This window comes from Amphiprion ocellaris, chromosome 2, assembly GCF_022539595.1.
Source record: "Amphiprion ocellaris isolate individual 3 ecotype Okinawa chromosome 2, ASM2253959v1, whole genome shotgun sequence".
NCBI lineage: Eukaryota > Metazoa > Chordata > Actinopteri > Pomacentridae > Amphiprion > Amphiprion ocellaris.
Window position 1 is genome coordinate 39,969,267 of NC_072767.1, and position 17,263 is coordinate 39,986,529.

General features: G+C 42.1%; 1 protein-coding gene across 2 annotated transcripts in view; it reads right to left on the reverse strand.

Annotated features, from left to right (window-relative positions):
* ssbp4 (single stranded DNA binding protein 4) overlaps window positions 1–17,263 on the reverse strand; it is a 105,859-nt gene that overhangs the window by 8,776 nt on the left and 79,820 nt on the right. For both annotated transcript variants that reach the window (XM_035946822.2, XM_023267263.3), the window contains exons 6-11: window positions 6,078–6,161; window positions 3,642–3,768; window positions 3,470–3,537; window positions 2,196–2,260; window positions 182–227; window positions 43–78 (exon numbers count right to left, since the gene is read on the reverse strand). In XM_035946822.2, the coding sequence (XP_035802715.1) occupies window positions 43–78; window positions 182–227; window positions 2,196–2,260; window positions 3,470–3,537; window positions 3,642–3,768; window positions 6,078–6,161 (426 nt within the window). The remainder of the gene's footprint in view (window positions 1–42; window positions 79–181; window positions 228–2,195; window positions 2,261–3,469; window positions 3,538–3,641; window positions 3,769–6,077; window positions 6,162–17,263) is intronic.

Below are 17,263 nucleotides of genomic sequence, written 5' to 3' on the forward strand. Positions count from 1 at the left end.
TATGACCCGTGGTTGAACAGGAGTTCATGACGGGACACTTACCACATAGTTGCCTGGAGATGAAGATGAATAAGCTATCTGTGGAGAGAGAATAGACCCGAGGTGAAACAAAACATGAGACACGGCTACTGTAAACACACTCAGTCATGTAGGAATAAAGATGTTAGAGGAGGTGACTCACTGAGTTGGTGTTGGGGTTTGGCCATGGACCTCTTCCACCGGGACCCCTGAAGACGAAAACAGAGAGAAAGACAAATATATTAGAAGATTTGTCATTGTTTACATGTTGCTTGTCTTGATATCAGTCAGTGACATTTGCATAAATATGGGTCATTAGTTTATAATCGAGAAAAAATGTGTTAGTGTGTCAGCGTATGGCTGTAGGAGAAAAACATTTCTAGTAATTCCTAATATTTGATAATTTCTTAAAGGGGAGTTATGCTTGCTAAGTAATAATAACACAAATGCAATCTGAGATACTAGAATTTAATAAACTTTATAAATTGGGAAAATCAAGTTTTTTTTAATTGATTTTCTGACAGACTTCAGTCATTCAGTCATTGTTTTGGTCACAAATGAGTCAATTAGGACCAGAAATCAGACATTTAGACAGGCAAAGTTTTTATTCAGTATTTTCGTACTTCACTGTTCCCTGTTTCCTCTCTGTTTTTAAAGGTTCGCTTTTGTTTATGTGTGTGCAACAACTTTTAAAAATCCTGGGCCCTTCTGAACTGTCACCCTACCCTCAAGTTGCCTTTTATTGCAAAAGTTCTTGGAAAAAAAAGTGTCTAAGCAACTGCTTTCTGCTGCTCTGTCAGAGATTGCTCTTTTGAAGGTCACCAGTAGCTTCCCAGTGGCTCCTGATGCAGGCACGTGCTCCCTTCTATTAATGCTCGACATGAGTGCAGCCTCGGAAACAACTTAACCACAACACAGTGTTTTAATAGACAGACTGAAGCACTGTGAAGGTGTCTACTGTACACTCTTGAAGTGGTTTATCTCTTAAAAAGGGTGCGCCATGTGTCTGTCAATAATTACACGTCTTCATTTGCACACTTGAAGTATGGTGTGCCTCAGGGCACAATTCTAGGTTCAATCGTATTTTCCCTATACTTCCCCTGGGGCATATTTTTCATAGTTAGTTTTCATGTTACGCTGATGATACTCAGTTGTACCTCCCTGTTAGACTCAACGACCCTGGCATGGGGCGTTCCCTTAAACACTGCCTATGTGGCATAAAAAAACTGAATACCAAACATTTTTTTACAGCTTAAAACCAGCAAACTGAGACACAGGTCATTTTTGCCTGATCTTCTTAATTTTTGCTCGAAAAGGTTGAGTCTGTTGCAAGAAATCTTTAGGTTTTATTTTATAGTCATTTAAAGTTTGATCAGCAAAGAAAGGAGTTAGTACAGCTCTGCACCTGATTGAAAACTAAAGAGCATTTGCAGTCAGGGCCCTTCAAGATAGGCCTTTTAAATCTATTAAAACATATCTTTATTCTAAGAGCCAATCCTGACTTTTCTAAGAAATTTCACTTTATTTTAATGCACCTTTTCAAAAATTCACTCATTTAAATAATCTCATTACTTCAAGTTTTATTCTCACTTTTCATTATTTCTGTACCTGCTCCATATTACGCCCACTTAATTTTACTTCGTCATTAACTTTGTGTCTTCTCTCTTCAGCAGTAGTGTGTTTTCCTCTCTGTCATTAGTGTTTGTTGATCACATTTGCTCGTTTTCTTCTAATCGCATCCCAACCAGCCAAGTTAGGAAGCCCCTGATCTTGAGCCTGATTCTGCTGGAGGTTTATTCCACTTAAAAAGAAGTTTTGTCTTCACACTGTTGCCAATTCTAAGAAGGAATAGTTTAATGCCATATAAATAATCATTATTATTGTTGTAAACACACCATATTTTTTCCTTTTATTTATTTGGACAAGAGAAAACTATAAATATTATGGCAATCTGTGCCTAAAGTTAAAGTTTCACATACTATAGTGTTTTTGTTTATGATTATATATGATTTTGCTACATCCATCCTATCCGTATCTGGCTTTCTGAGAATTATGTATTATCATAACTGAGCAGTGACAGCTAAAGCACAAAAGTAACATCTAGGTTGTTGGAAAAAACACATAAAAGAAGCTTTCTTTTTGTGGTAAAACAAAAACTTCTTTTGCAGTCTACTTACATGTTCATGCCTGGCATTCCCGGCCCCATGGAGTTTGGAGGCGGCCTCATCCCTCCGCCGTAGTTCTGCACAAAAAGATGAACACATCGTCAGTACAAAGTCTCACACCTGCTCCGTCTAAAGGTTTGAATCTTAATGAAGGTCAGCGACGATCATGTCTCCCACTAACTAGTGTTTAATTATGTGCATGTATGAGCCGTGTGTGGGCTGCTTGGAGTGGGCTGTGTGTGAAAGCTGCCAGCTGTGTGTGTGTGTGTGTGTGTTTGCCTGTATATGTTGTGAGTCTCTGTAAATGTGCCTCTGTGTTTCCACGCTGCCTCTGCGTTTGTGTGTATGTTTTCATGGCTGCCCAGTGGGCGGGTTTGTCTGGCGCTGCATGCATGTACTTGGGTATGCATGTGTGTGTTTGACAGAGTGAGCGAGTGGCGGGGCAGGCCAGAGAGCAGCTCCACTCAGAGGAAGAGTTTTGTTCAGCAGACGATTACACTTGTCGAGCAGATGCCACACCAGCTGCTTGTACGCTCGCTGCCAAAGTCGGCGAGCCAGGGTGGCACAGAGAGGGGCCGAAGGGCATGGGGAGAGAGAGTGTGTGTTTGTGTCTTTGTGCGAGGTGACGCTGCAGTGTGAGGTTGCTGGGTGCAGAATGAAGCAGCTGTCTGGTGATGGTAATTCAAAAGGACACTGTTGTTTAAGCATCTTATGTATTACAATAAATCACATTAACACAAATTAAAGTGATAAAAAGGAAGCCAACGGTGCCAACTTTGGCACCATTTTTGGGTAAAAACGTGTCGGTGGTGACTCGCTCATTGCCATCTGAGTATTCCGCCTCTGTCTGTCTCCCTACGTGGGAGTCGGCAAGTAGGATTTAACATGTAGAACTGGCGTTAGCAGTGGGTGAGCTCTGGCCGGAGCCAAGCTAATCATCAGAGCGCTTCTGACATTTAAAGGCAAAGTTATGAGGTTGGCCGAACCAAAATTCCTCTTCGGCAGGGGAAAAAAATTATCTCCATGCTGTTTATAGGCTGCTGGTTTGACATTATGGTGGTTTTTATGGGAACCCTTAATGAAGGGCAACCAAACATTGGGTTTGCTCATAAACTGACAGTCCAAACTCTAAATGTGGCTGTGTGGCAGCTGCAGAGTGGGAGTACAGTGGGCTGGTAATGCTGAAGGACACCATCGCCTGTCGTGACTTGGTTTAGTAACACAGCACTTTGTGCTTCACTCTCTGTGACAGTTCTACTCTTATCACCATTATAAGTGGAACCTACCTGTGGGCCCATGCCTCCCATACCTCGGGGGGGATTCATTCTCATTGGACCTCCCATGTTTGGATGCCCTGCGGTGAAATTAGCATTAGAGCATTAATAATGATTAGAAAATGTTCTCATTCTGAAGGCAGTCTAAGCTTTCCTGAAGCACCACCACCATGTTTGTTAGTACCTTGAGGTCTGGTGGGGTCCAGGGTGTTTGGAAGGAGAGGCTGTGACCCGGGGATGCTCCCAGGAGGCTGATTTGGCATACGGAGGGAGGGCCTTGGACCACCAGGGTACCGTGGAGACATGAATGGCTGTAAAGACGTAAAGGGAAGCAAAGTGTTGTATTTCAGGATGATCACAAAAAGGAAAAATGTTTTAAAATTTCTTAAGTTAAGGCCAAGATTTCAATATCGTAAATATGTTTATTCATGACTTTGACACTCTGAGGCAAGATTTTGTACAAGAAAACAAAAAAAGTAAAAAACTGAATGGAGATAGAATGAAAGAAAGCTCTGGGCATGATAGAAAATTCTACAGACTATCACAGCATACACGTGTCAGCATGGCATCGGCATTATCCACTCGATGAGCATCAAAATCAACTTCAAATTCAAATCTAACCTTCTGAACCACAATATACAATTAATCAGAGTGAGAGAGTGTTTCATCCGGATCTTCGTCGTGATATATCATCAAAATAACTTTATTCTACATGTCTCATTTAAAATTTTTCAAAAAATAAAGTCTTTGTACTAATTCGATTCTGTAAAAAGCAAAACATTCTGTGCTCCTCTGCAGAACTGAGACACCATAAGTGAGTCAAATGCAACCAACAGTGAAGTGACAAAAATTCTGAGACTTTCCAGCTGAACTCGGCTGAACTGCAGGCTGTGTTTTCATAGAGCAAATAGGAGACAAGTATGAAAATAAATGTAAATAGTATATTATCTATACTATTTAGTCACAATTGAATTTTAAAAAAAGGTATACTGCACAGAAAACATGCTGTGGTTGCTGTGTTTCCACAGAGGTGCAGGACTTTATATTTCAAATTAGAAATTAGCCCCCAGTGAGCTAAAATGTGCCCAGAAACTGCTTGGAGCTCAGAGGGTCAATGATTTCCCATGTAGAAATCTTGTGTTTGTTTTTATGAGGTACAGAGTCTTTTTGTAGGTTTTGAACTAAATCAGCACACATCTTGATAACACTTGATAAATAATATAATAATAATAATATTTCTACTAGCCAAAATTAAGATTTTCTTAACTTGGTGTATCTGTGCAAATTCTTCTTTGGATACATTCAGATTTCCATATAGAAAGACTGTTAAATGACATTGACTCATCTGTGGTGGATAAACAAGGCACAAAAGGTTTAGTAAACCCATCTTTCTAGTAGTGTAACTGATTTATCCACTTTTTAGTGTTATCCTTGTGCATCAGCAGGGGGAGCTATTGTGTTGAAGAATAATGTCCTGCTGTAGTCTTCTTAAATTTCCCAAGAAGGAGGGGCTTGTCATTAAGTTTTGGAAAGGAAGACCTCAGGTGGTAAAAGCCATTAGGATAAAGGCAAAGGAGGACAGATAAGTGTGAGTTAGAGACAGGAACAAAAAACAAGCAGGATGAAAACTCGGACTGGAGGAATAATGTAAAAGGGAGGTTCAGCAGAAAGAAAACGTTCTACATCTAAAAGGTGTCTGGTGCTGGGCGTTTTCCTCCCGTCTCTGTGCAACCAGACAGACAAAGATTCTGCCCACATAGTGTGATTCATAACAGAAACAAGACACATATGTTTTCAGCAGAGAAGGGACAAGAAGAAGGAGAGGCTGGCCGGGACACAGATCCAGAGCAGAACTAGTGAATAATGTAAAGCACCACAGACAGATGGTTTTCAGAATTACCTATGAGAGCACGCTGCTACAAACTACAAATACCCACAACCCAGTGAGCCACGATTCAGTGTTGGATGATAAGAACTAAATCCAACTATTTTGGCACCAACGTGCTGATTTGAATGCTGATTGGTTGAGAGTTGTGTGTTTTGGTCACGGAGCATGAGCAGCAGAATTACGTTCGTATCACCACGCAGAGATAAGCAGCACAAACACAACAGGATGCTGCGTTACAGCGGTAATTACATACTGCATGTTTTGGTGTCCGTTTGGGGCAAGCGGAGGACGAGTTATATAATTACAATTAGTCCTGGAGGCGAGAACTGATTTACTACCGTTCTCTTTTCCTCGCCTCTTGTGCTTCTCGGCTCTTCTCTGCCTTCTTTGACCATGTTGTGGTGGGTTTGTGCACGAAGAGCTGCACAGTGTCAGGCTGTGCTGCAATATTAATGGTCTATTGATGGACTATGAGATGGTGAGTGCTGGGCTGAGGGAGAGAGGAGGCCCTCCAGATGCACCTCCGCTCCTTACAGCTGGGCCAACACAGCTAAATTATTCATCCCCTCCACCATCGTGGATGCTGCCTGTCCTGCCTGTTAGCACAACAAGGGACCCGTGTGCTGTTTGTACACTGCTGAGCGAATGAAGGAGTGAAGGGGTGAAGGAGTGAAATCGACAGTGGGCGTACAGGAGGAATTACGCAGGACGGTGCAGATGCTTCTTTCTTACCTGTCCATGAGGTCCCATCATGGGATTGCTGGGATTGTGTGGGGGGGGCTGTGTGTGAGGGGAAGGCTGAGATCCTGGAGGACCCTGGTGAAGAAAAGATAGAAAGATGTCAATAAAGTGCTACAAGAACGTATAAAGACAACAAAGCACTGCATTTAAAGGGTCGGTTCACCAGAACTGCAAAAAAATAAATAAATAAATAAAAGAAATCCCTACTTTGGTTCGGTTTTATTGCCCAAATTTAAAACTTCCGTCCTCAGATCTTCACCTCCAACCCAATATGACACAAGTGACTGGAACTGTGTCATTACTGGAAATCTGCATTTAGTGTCAACATCTGACTGGACCTTGTGATGCGCACAAGCCAAAAATCATCAAAATCAAGCATAACCATGTAGAATAATACTGAGACATTGGAAATCATCTTTTCCATGTTGTTTTTTGGAATGCATGGACCTTTAATGGTGTAAAATGGTTGGATTTGAACGAGTACATGCAGAGTAATGGGAAGAGAAAATATTTCAGTCTGGAGCTTCTTTGTAGCTCAATGGAGGGAACATCTGACTAAATTTATTCTGGCACCTGATACAGACTGGCACCTGCTGCGATGACTTCAGGCACTTTTTAAAAAAATAAAATAAAAAATACAACTTCATGTGTCCACTGGAATGTCTGTTTTGCTTTGTCCATGGTTATGTGTCATATTGAAGTTTTATAGATGGGCGATGCACGGTCTGGAATAATTTTAGGGCAGAAATGTTTATGTATCTAAGTCTGTTATACTCCTCCTTTGCACCGCCTGATCTGTTATGTAGTTTGTTCTGTCAAAAATATGTTAAATGTATCAGTTTATCACTATAGTTCAATGCATGTCCAACATTTTAAACTATCACATGACTGGATAAATGCTTTGATCCACATAAATCTTAAATCGAGCTGAAATGACAGAAAATGCTGCTCATGTTAAAAAAGCAACTGGCATAATCATCCATGTAGTTTCTCATTCATCCAGGTCATGGTTATCCAAAGTTGTTTAAATCAATCCAACTGGACTTTAAGAAGGTTCCTTGAAAGGAACCTTCAAGGAACCTTCTTAAAGTCCAGTTGGATTGATTTAAACAACTGGCATAATCAGCTCAATGAATGTCAGATTCATCTTCAAATTCAAGTTGAACCCTCCGAACCACAAAACACAACCTATTTGAACCTGTCTGATCTGAATCACTGGATTTTCAACTCGTCGATGGTCCATGAACTACTCATCTATGGGATACAGTTCTTTCACGAAGCCTAAGTCCAGCACAAAATCTTTATACTTCATTAAATTTGCTTTATTCTGCATGCCTAATTTTAAAATTTGACAATAATAAACCAATTGCACTAAGCAGATTCTGTTAAAAACTAAATATTTGTGGTCCTTGGTGCAACTGAGAAGCCATAAAATGCCAAAAAATGTCAACATTACACCATTTATCAGAGCCAGAAACTGTAAAAACGTAAAGATTTGTCAGACTTTTCACTCATCTGTGATGTGCTGACTATTATTTGACATGTCTCACTTAAAAATTTGCCAGAAATAGATCAATTGCACTAAATAGATTCTGTAAAAAACAAAAAATTCTGTGGTCCTTGGTTCAACTGAGATGCCATGAGCTTCTCAGCTGCAACCAGCAGTTTATTGGCAAAATATAAGAGACTTTGCAGCTGAACTGGGCTGAGCTGCAGATTGTGTTTTCTAAGAATGTGTAGAAGACATTTAGGAGAAATGTGCAAACAAATTACAAAATTCAATGAGTAAAATGGACCATTTTTTCATTATTGGTAACAGCTGGGGGCAAAAAATGGTGTAAGTGGTGATAAAATAAATGATCAAATAATCAATCGCCCTAAGTCAGCTGGGATAGAATCTAGCCAACCCGCGACCCTAATGAGGATCAAGCAGTGTATAGATACTGCATGGATACATATCTATATCTAAATAATAAATAGTTGAGAATCAACATCAAGCGTAGAGCAATTGAGGCGCTCTGAGTCGATTGTCTTGGGTTTGTTGGTATGTAAGATTCAATTCAACTCTCTTCTAAACAACACTATGAAGCAATTAAAAACACTCCAACCACCACTCAGGCTCTTAGCAGAGGAATGATACCTGACTGGTGTGACACTGAGGAGAGACAAAGTAAATAAGTGGCTGCTAAGAAAGAAGATTACTGATGCTGAAAAGCTGTGAATACGGAGAGAAGAAACCAAACTCCGATGGGATGCACTGCTGGAATAATAAGCTCATATTCAGTAAAGCAACTGCTTCTGCACCTTAGTGGTCAACATCTGAAAGCCCAAAAGTGAACACAATCCAACAACAAGGAATCCACGTAATAAGATTTGTTGCAAACATTTCCAAAGGGCCACATTGATTTTCATGTAGAGGAATTGTTAATTGCCAGGGTGAGGTCAGATCAATTCACCAAGTGGGCCGCAATCAGCATTCAATTACAACGCTGTTGCCAAAGCATGATTCAGGGTTTTTTCAAACAGAGTATAATTTTCTTAAATTCTGCCGTGATGATACTTGATCTGCATCCAGGAGAGAACCAAGGGCTGAAGCAAGCTTAGTTCAGGTGCTCAGTTTCATTCTACAAACAAGTGCCAAACATTAAAAACCCAATCAAACATCATCAGCGTGTCAATAAAATAGAGGAATAAGGCTCACATTGAAATTATTCCATCATTTAAATCAAGTCTGAACTGAAGGCTGGTGTGTGAGCTGCAGTTCCAGAGCGACTGAACTGAAACTTCTTCCTAAGTTAATCTTCCAAGAACAAACCCAGTGTTGCATTAAAGTTCAATAAATTCGCTTTAAAGTGCAAACTCTGACCTCTTTGTCTCTTCCTACAGTTACCTCAAGTGACTTGGGCAGCTCCAGCAGAGATCTATTACTACCTGAACATCAATACGGAGGAAGAGGACCACCCACTGCCAGACCGGCTTATCTAGCGGTCTGCCAAGCACTGCACTATCAGGTAACACTACAGGTGTGTGTGAGCATGTGAGCGGTGATGAGGGCAAATATGATCTCCCAGGAGACAGCAGGATCTTCCTCTGTGCGTGTGTGTGTGTGTGTGTGTGTGTGTGTGTGTGTGTGTGTGTGTGTGTGTGTGTGTGTGTGTGTGTGTGTGATGGTTTGATTATGTTTGTGCATGTACAGTGTGAAGGTGGGCACTACTTTAACAGATGTGTATCTAACAAAAGGTGAAGGATTAGGGGATTACCTATGTGCAATACAACACTGGACCCACACACACACACACACACACACACACACACACACACACACACACACACACACACACACACACACACACACACACACACACACACACTTTGACCAATAATAAAGATTTCCTCCATTATAAATTTAACATCATATATTGGCTTTGCCAACTAATTGTTTACTCTACAAAATGAAAAAAAATCTAATAAGTACAAGTAAATATACAAACTCCATTTTGCACAGTCTTTGTACAATGTGCACAAAAACGCTGCAAATCTTCACACATCATCGAAGAAGCTGCAACCATCAACATTTAGCAATAAATTACTCTACTGGAGAATTTATGCTACAACATTTCAACAAATAATCTGATGGTAGAAGTTTTGTTTGTAGAAACTGAGACAGTTCTGGTAAAAGCATGCAGAAGGTTCATGTCCTGTAAATGTCTCCATGCAGATTAGATCAGTTTGTATTGCTCTTGTTACTACAGCAATGAGGAGTCGCTAAAGACGTGAGTTTTAAAATTCAACACTTAAATTACTGACAAATATTTTCAGTGGTCTGTTGGCATAAGTTTCTGTTGGATTAACTTGAAGCAGAACACACATATCTGTCTAGAGAAACATGACTCTTCGTGCAAGCATCATTTTTAATAAAGGCACATGTTCAAGCAAATATGCAGAAAGAGGTCCATGTCCACACACACTTGACCCACAACTAATGATTTTTTACATTATTAATTTAACATTTAACATCATACATTGGCTTTTGCAAGTAATTGTTTACTCTATAAAAAACGGAATAAATATAAGTCAATATATCCATTACATCTTGCACAGTTTTGATGTGGTTTGTGCAGAAAACTATAAATATCGGAGAAGCTACAACCACCAATACAAGCAGCAATAAATTACTCGACTGCAGAATTTGTACTACAATATCCAAGGAGCCTGAGTAAAAAGCAAATGGACCCTTTCGGTTCTTAGAGATGTTTTCATCCAAGAGGCTTCTTAAGTGGGTTTTTACTAAAGCTCTGAGGATTACCAAGATCTGGATGACTGAGAATCTACACAGATACAATATTTTAAAAATTCATCTAAAGGTAATAGTTTTGTTTGGAGAAGATGAGACAGTTCTGGTGAAAACATGCAGAATGTGCTGCTTTCAGTATATTCATTCACTGCAAGTTTCTCTGTGCAGATGGAATCAGTTTGCATTGTTCTTGTTGCTGCTCTGATAGAACTACTGACACTAAAGTTACAACAATTACTGTCACCATGGAGAGAGGTGCCACTCTCCACCAAAGTGCATGCCTCATGTTTCTAACGGCACATGTTCCTGTGCAGGAGTCCCCCCTGCTCAGCTCCCTCCCTGTGCGACTGCTCTGTTGGCATGGCTGGGATGGCGGCACACCGACTGAGCCGAGCACCAGGAACCTGTGGGTGCTGCTACGGTGGGAAAATAAACATGCCTGACTGACAGCTCGAAACAAGTGCGTTCCCACAGGCACAGATAGAGTCGCTGCGCTGCCAGGCACGCCATACAGGAGCACAGATTTTGGCAAGAGAGATGAGCTTGTACATAAGCATGAAAACAACATTGCTCACAAGCAGGAGCACTTATTCACGGTCTTGCAACACTTTCTAAAAAGACACGAGTGTGGAGCTGAGCAGCAGCAGCAGCAGCAGCAGCAGCAGCAGACGCAGGTGCTTCCCGTCCTATTGAGACATGGCAGTTTACTTTTCTTTATGCATTGACTCTATTCATCTGATTGTCATGAGACCGGCTCATCTGAGAAGCAGTCAAGGTTTCACTAAGGCCACTTATTAACCAGCCACACAACAGGCAGCTGGTCAATAATCTATTCAGCGATCTGGAAATGTTTATTTAGTTGTACATACAGTGTACTCTTGATGTGACGTTTGTAGCAGTGCCACTGTGGTTTTCTGCCACTCTGGGTGTATGTTTTGGGTGGTTAACACCAGCTGTACTGGCTCGCTCTGTCTCTCAGCAGGTTCACACTGGGGCTAATGCAGCGCTGGCTCTGTCTGACCTCAGAGGTTATTGTTGTTGCTGAGCCAGTCTCTCTCTCTCTCTGTGTGTGTGTGTGTGTGTGTGTGTGTGTGTGTGTGTGTGTGTGTGTGTGTCTAACAAGACACCCCTGCGGGTCTGACTGCACTGATCCAGCTGCAGCAGTCTGGTTCTCCTCCACACAAACACACAACCTAGTTTTAGTCACTTAGGAGGACACTGCACTGACTCACACTCATGTTTCAGAGCCTCATCCTGACAGTAACCATAAGCACAGCATGCCTCACCCTAAACCTCACCATAGTCTGAACCTAATGTGTGAACATATTTTATTCCTGCAGTGTAGGTAGCACACACACACACACAAACATGCACAGAGCTGCTCTCTTGTTCTTCTCTGTAATGTGCCATAATGGAGCGTAGCTCCTTTGGCTGGGCCTCCCCAGGCCTTCCTGCTATTCCATCTGAATGGGCCAGCATATGGCCTTTATGGCTGTACTGTTCTCTCTACAGGTCCCTGCAGAGAGAGGAGAGAGAGGGAACATTTCAACTGTCACAGAGGTGTACACGGGGCGAGTTTGAAAAGTAGCTGTGTTGGAGTGTGTGCCACTGCGCGCTGTTGTTTGTGTGTTTGTGTAGGAGAGGCGAAGAAGGAGGGGGACACGGGGAGCGCTAAATGAAGCAATTAATAAAATCATTTTCTACCCGGCTAAGGAGATAACAGCTTGGCACAGTACCACAAACCCATCAACACAACCCCCTCGCCTCCTCACCACTCATTTCAGCTTAAGGAAGACCCACACCGCTGCCCCTGATGGACCACTAACACAGAGAGAGAGAAAGAGGTGGAAGAGCACCAGCCTTCTGAGGGGGTTTTCATTCTCTCTTGTTTATCGCTGCTAGCACTAGAGGGCAGTGTGTAACTGCCATCAAAACCACCGGACACACACACACACACACACACACAGACACACACACACAAACAGAGAGCGAGAACACAAAGCAGTCTGCATCACTGAACACAACAAACAAAGCCAGGAGGAACAGCACCCCACACACACACACACACACACACACACACACACACACACACACACACACACACACACACACACACACACACACTGAATGCACACTCATTGTCATTCCTCGCTAACATTCCAGAGAGAGCGGCAGTGGCAGCAGTAGGTCTCCTGCTAGCTCATGGTATATAGCATGGCAACATGTCAGCTCAGAGATGGGAACACGTTAGCAGGGGTGTTTTCTCCCCCGAGGACGGCCATGAAACGCTGACAGCCATTTAAACATGTTAGGATGGTACCAAATGATTCATATATACGCTGCTGCGCAAAGGTCTTAGACACCAGATGTGAAGGAGGGTGTCTGATCGGTGCCAAATTCAATCTGCAGGAGTCTAAGCATATATAGAGAGTCAGAAAAGGCATCTCCATCTACAGAAAGAACAAGGAGCAATGATACCCCACAGCAACAATTATGGAGTCAGACTGGGAGGACAATGAAGCAACATAAATCCACCAATGAACCAAGATGCTCAGATCAATCTACTATTGAGTGTTGGGTTTGGTTTACACGCAAAATCAGGTCAAACCAAACCGGTTTCATTCAGTCTTGCACTTAGCATGAAGGTAGTCCATCCTCAGTTTGCTATTAGCGCCTCAAACTTCTGCACAATAAGCCCGATCTTCTGCTCCTCAGGTAAAGCTTCTCAGCGAAGTTTCATCAACGCATTCAGTATTGTGTGTTTTAAAGTGAGTTCCCACGCCCGTGTCCGAACTGATAAAAGGCACGATATCGGAAACATGCTGCCGATATGGACGAAGCGTGCACAGCGGGAGACAAAGGCCACATTCAAACACTGTTTAACCACGGCGATTCTTATCAACATGTTCGAACAAACACGACGGACACAGAAGGCTCTTAGGTGTCTGTCATTCAAGGGGAATTGTCAGGTATCACTTTTGTCGCTGTCCTCTCAAGTAATAAAGATAACAGAAAAAGACGGCCCCTCTTCTTAATGGCTTCAGCTCAGACAGGAAAGTTTCGCCCGCACGCTCTAATCTGGGTCCTTTGGCATCAGTCTTTTTGAATCTTCTATTTCAGATATTGCAGAAGGAAAAGACACAGATTAAAGCGTTTCACAAAGCTGTTTTACACACAGTCTGCCGTCGCCTTTTGTCCAGTGGTCAAAGAGGTCGAACACTATTATGTTTGTAAGATTCAGACAACTTGGACAATATGTTTGCTGCTTTGTGTCCAAGAACAGCCACATAACAGCTACGTAATAATCATTCTGTTCTGCAGTCGCCCAGGATCTAATCCAGAAGTCTGTATCCTGTAACCATGACCCTCAGCCAAACCCCCGGACTTGAAGTTTGACCCTCACACATAATAAATAACATCTCAGATGCTGTTCTTCAATCATTTCTGCCTTCCATTCACATTCTGAAGCACCTTGTTTATCTGCATCTTTGTAATAAAACTGACCAGAATGAATCCCGAGATCAGCGCTACCTTTGATAAATAAATTACCGAGCGCAGATGTCTCCCTAATTCACCATGTGCCCGCCGTGTGTCAGCTTTGAACAGGTTCTTAAATTCGGTCTTTGATACCTGCGTTGCTTGTTCTTAAATGTGTAATCAAACCTAATCCTCTTGTTGTTGCTTTTTTTGGTGTTTGTCCCCGAAGAGCTGCAATTACCTGCAGTAAAACACACAGCCTTTGACTCTGGATCCCTCTTTTTTTTTTCTTATTTGGCAAGAGGAAGAATTCCAGTTTAGTAGACAGAGCGGCCGCCCCACCCCGACTAGACTTCATGGAGCGCATGAAGTTTTCTTTGAGTCGCCACGTGTAGATTACAGAATAAGGTAAACAAAGAGGGATTTTTGCTGAATCTCTAAGGAGCACATTTTCATCGTTTCTTTGAAATAATTTGACTTCCCTGACATCTCGCTGTCCTCTCCTCTCCTCTTCTCTCCTCTCTGCTGCCTTTTTTGCCTCCTCCCTGTCATTAACTCTGTCTCTCTTTGCAGCCTCTCCTCCCTCTTTCTCCTCCCCCGTCATCTCCCCTTTTGCTTGTCCTCCCCAGAGGGCTGTGATGCAGCAGGGATGGACTTTTGCTGAGAGGGGGAGGATTATACACCAAATGTATACCCCACAGACACTTTTCTCTTTCTCCTTGCCTAAATCACGTCCCTCTCTTTGGATACCTTTTCCCTTGTTTTCCCGCTGCAGGAGCTCCACGTTGCCCCCTCCTCTTTCTCCTTCCACCTCCATTTTTCCCCTCCACTGTCCCTCCTTTGCCCCTCATCCCTCTCTCCCAGGACTGGAGCCAATAACAGTGTTGGGGTCACCTATGTTAATTACCGTGCCAGTGCAAGTGGGAAAAATTTCTGCAGCAACACATTCACATGTGAGCAGTTCACACACACACACATACAGGAGTTGGTGAGTAAGCATGTGTCACCGAGGCAGTGTGTGAGAAAATAATAGTTTCAAAGACAAGGGAAACAGAGAAAGTGAGGAAATGTCATGGAGAAGGATGCCAGCGGTACAAAAGGAGAAGGTGGGAGAGGAGAAGTGACCGCGAGTTGAGAAGAGAAATGACTCCAGCGCTGAGAAAATTCAAAGATATAATCCATTCACGATTCTGCGTCGTTGTCCACTCGACTGACCTCACCTTCAGTGAGAGGAGCGCGATGAGAATATGAGTAAAATCTCAACAATAAATGCGAGAGAGAGAGTGAGAGAGAGAGAAAAAAATCTGCTTCCCCCTTCGTTTTGAATGAATAAATGCATTGCAGAAAAGTGCACTTTCAGCGTGGACTGCAACCATTAGTTCACCGAGGAACGGATGTCAGCTACCTGCAGAAAGCAACGTGTGTGGTTTTACTTCTGGCTCGGGCTGAAAGATGCTGCTCTTCTGGTTACAGCTCCACTTGAGGAAATTCAATGTAAAGTTTTTGGAGCATTTTGTCTCAGTGTTTCTGTGCACTATGCAGGTTCTGCTCTTCGCACCTTTATTTTTTATGTGTTTTTTTTCCTCACCTCTGCCTGCTTTGCTCAGATTAGCTGAACTAAGCGGGGATGGAAGATGGAAAATACAGCAGCCATCCATCCTCTCTTTCTTTCCCCTGTCTCTCCTCTGCCCATCCTGCGTCTCTGCCTGGCTGTCTGTCTGCCTGTCTGTCTATCTGTCTGTCTGTCATGCACACAGGGTCTATTTATGGAAAGCAATGTCACTCACGCAACACCATCAGATCGCTTTCTCCCTGGCCTGCTTGCTGCTCATACATCATTAACATTCTCCCGGACCCCAACACACACAGCACACGGCACGCTGCCAATCAATGGACGCAGGAAAAACAGCAAAATTGCCATCCAATCTCACACAGTATGTACTCAAACACCAGGAAGACCAAATGTCCACTTAGAGGAAAAACGTGAGCAAAATCCCTTTGGCTTCCAGTGTGTTTATTTATTCTGATGAGAGATTAACAAAATATGCTTCATTAAAACTGATGCTGGTGTACAATTACTGTACCTGCAACTAATGATTGTCAGTTAATCTGTTGATTATGTGTCTCATTAATGAAATTCAATTTATTTTCTTTCATTTTGTGTTCAATGAGAAGAATTTGTACAGTTGACAACCATTTTACCGATGAATCATTTAATCCAAACAGTTAACTGCTTTCTAAAGAAACCAAATGACCATTTTATTTAAGTTTACTGAATTTTGACAACCTATGTGTCACTGTATAATGCAAAAGTGGGCCAAATGTAAACAAAAGTTTGCGTATTGAATTGCAAAACTGCAGAGTTTGACTGGAAATAAGAATTTAAAAAGAGAGCTCATTATTTATGTCAATAGTGCAACACAGACATATTTTACCGGCAGTGAGGAGCTTGAAAAATTTGTTCTTTTTGTGTAATTGTTCTCCAACATTGGGAGTAGATTCAAATTCTATGAAAATACAGCTGAATTCACAGCACAGCCTTGGTTTTTAACCTGTGTGTGGTGAATGCGTTGGATGGCGTTGTAAAATAAGGAAGATATTAGAGGTGCAGGAATGAACATGTAGTCGTAATGAGCTGTGTTTCAGTCACTATTTCATACTCTGTTGTCTGACAACAGAAACAGACAAATATGTGAATGAAATCAACTTCATTGGGAGTCGGTCGTATAGAGCACAGGGAGCAGGAGAGAAGTTAATGGATGTAAAGCGCCTCCTATGTGTTTCTTCTTCAGGTGTTTGTGCTGCTGTCGTCTGCTGCTGAAACTTTGCAGAGCTTACAAACCACTTTTTGTTCTGTGATTCCTCAAAGTCCTCCTGGACTTTCGAGCCTTTTACACTAAACCAAGTCAGACTTTGCTATCACAGCTGCCATCTAAAACTGCAGCAGCAAACCAGTGACTGGGCCAAAAAACCCTGATGGCAGGATGCAAGAACTTAGTGAAACTGCATTAAAACTGGGGATAAAGAACTGAAGTAAAGAAAACAATCCTTTGGTTAAGAAAAATCTTGCAGGAGCTTTACTCATGTTAGCATTTAGTTTGCAGGCTAATGTAGTTTAGCACAACGTCTGGAGACAGAACTAGAGGTAGCTAGCTTAGGAGATGCTAATAGATGTTACTCATTACCTTTAGGCAGAGTCAGGTTGGTTGCTTCCTCCAAACTTTGTGCTACTCTGTGAAAACCAGCTTATGAAGAGTGGTATCAATCTCCTCATTTAACTGTACAAGCTCAAAATGTTGAACTGTTCCTTTAACGGATCATCTCCAGGCAAAGACAAATGTCACATGTGCAGAGTTTTATCAAAGGACATCTAAACTTTTGCACCTTTTGTAAGAGATTTCCTAAA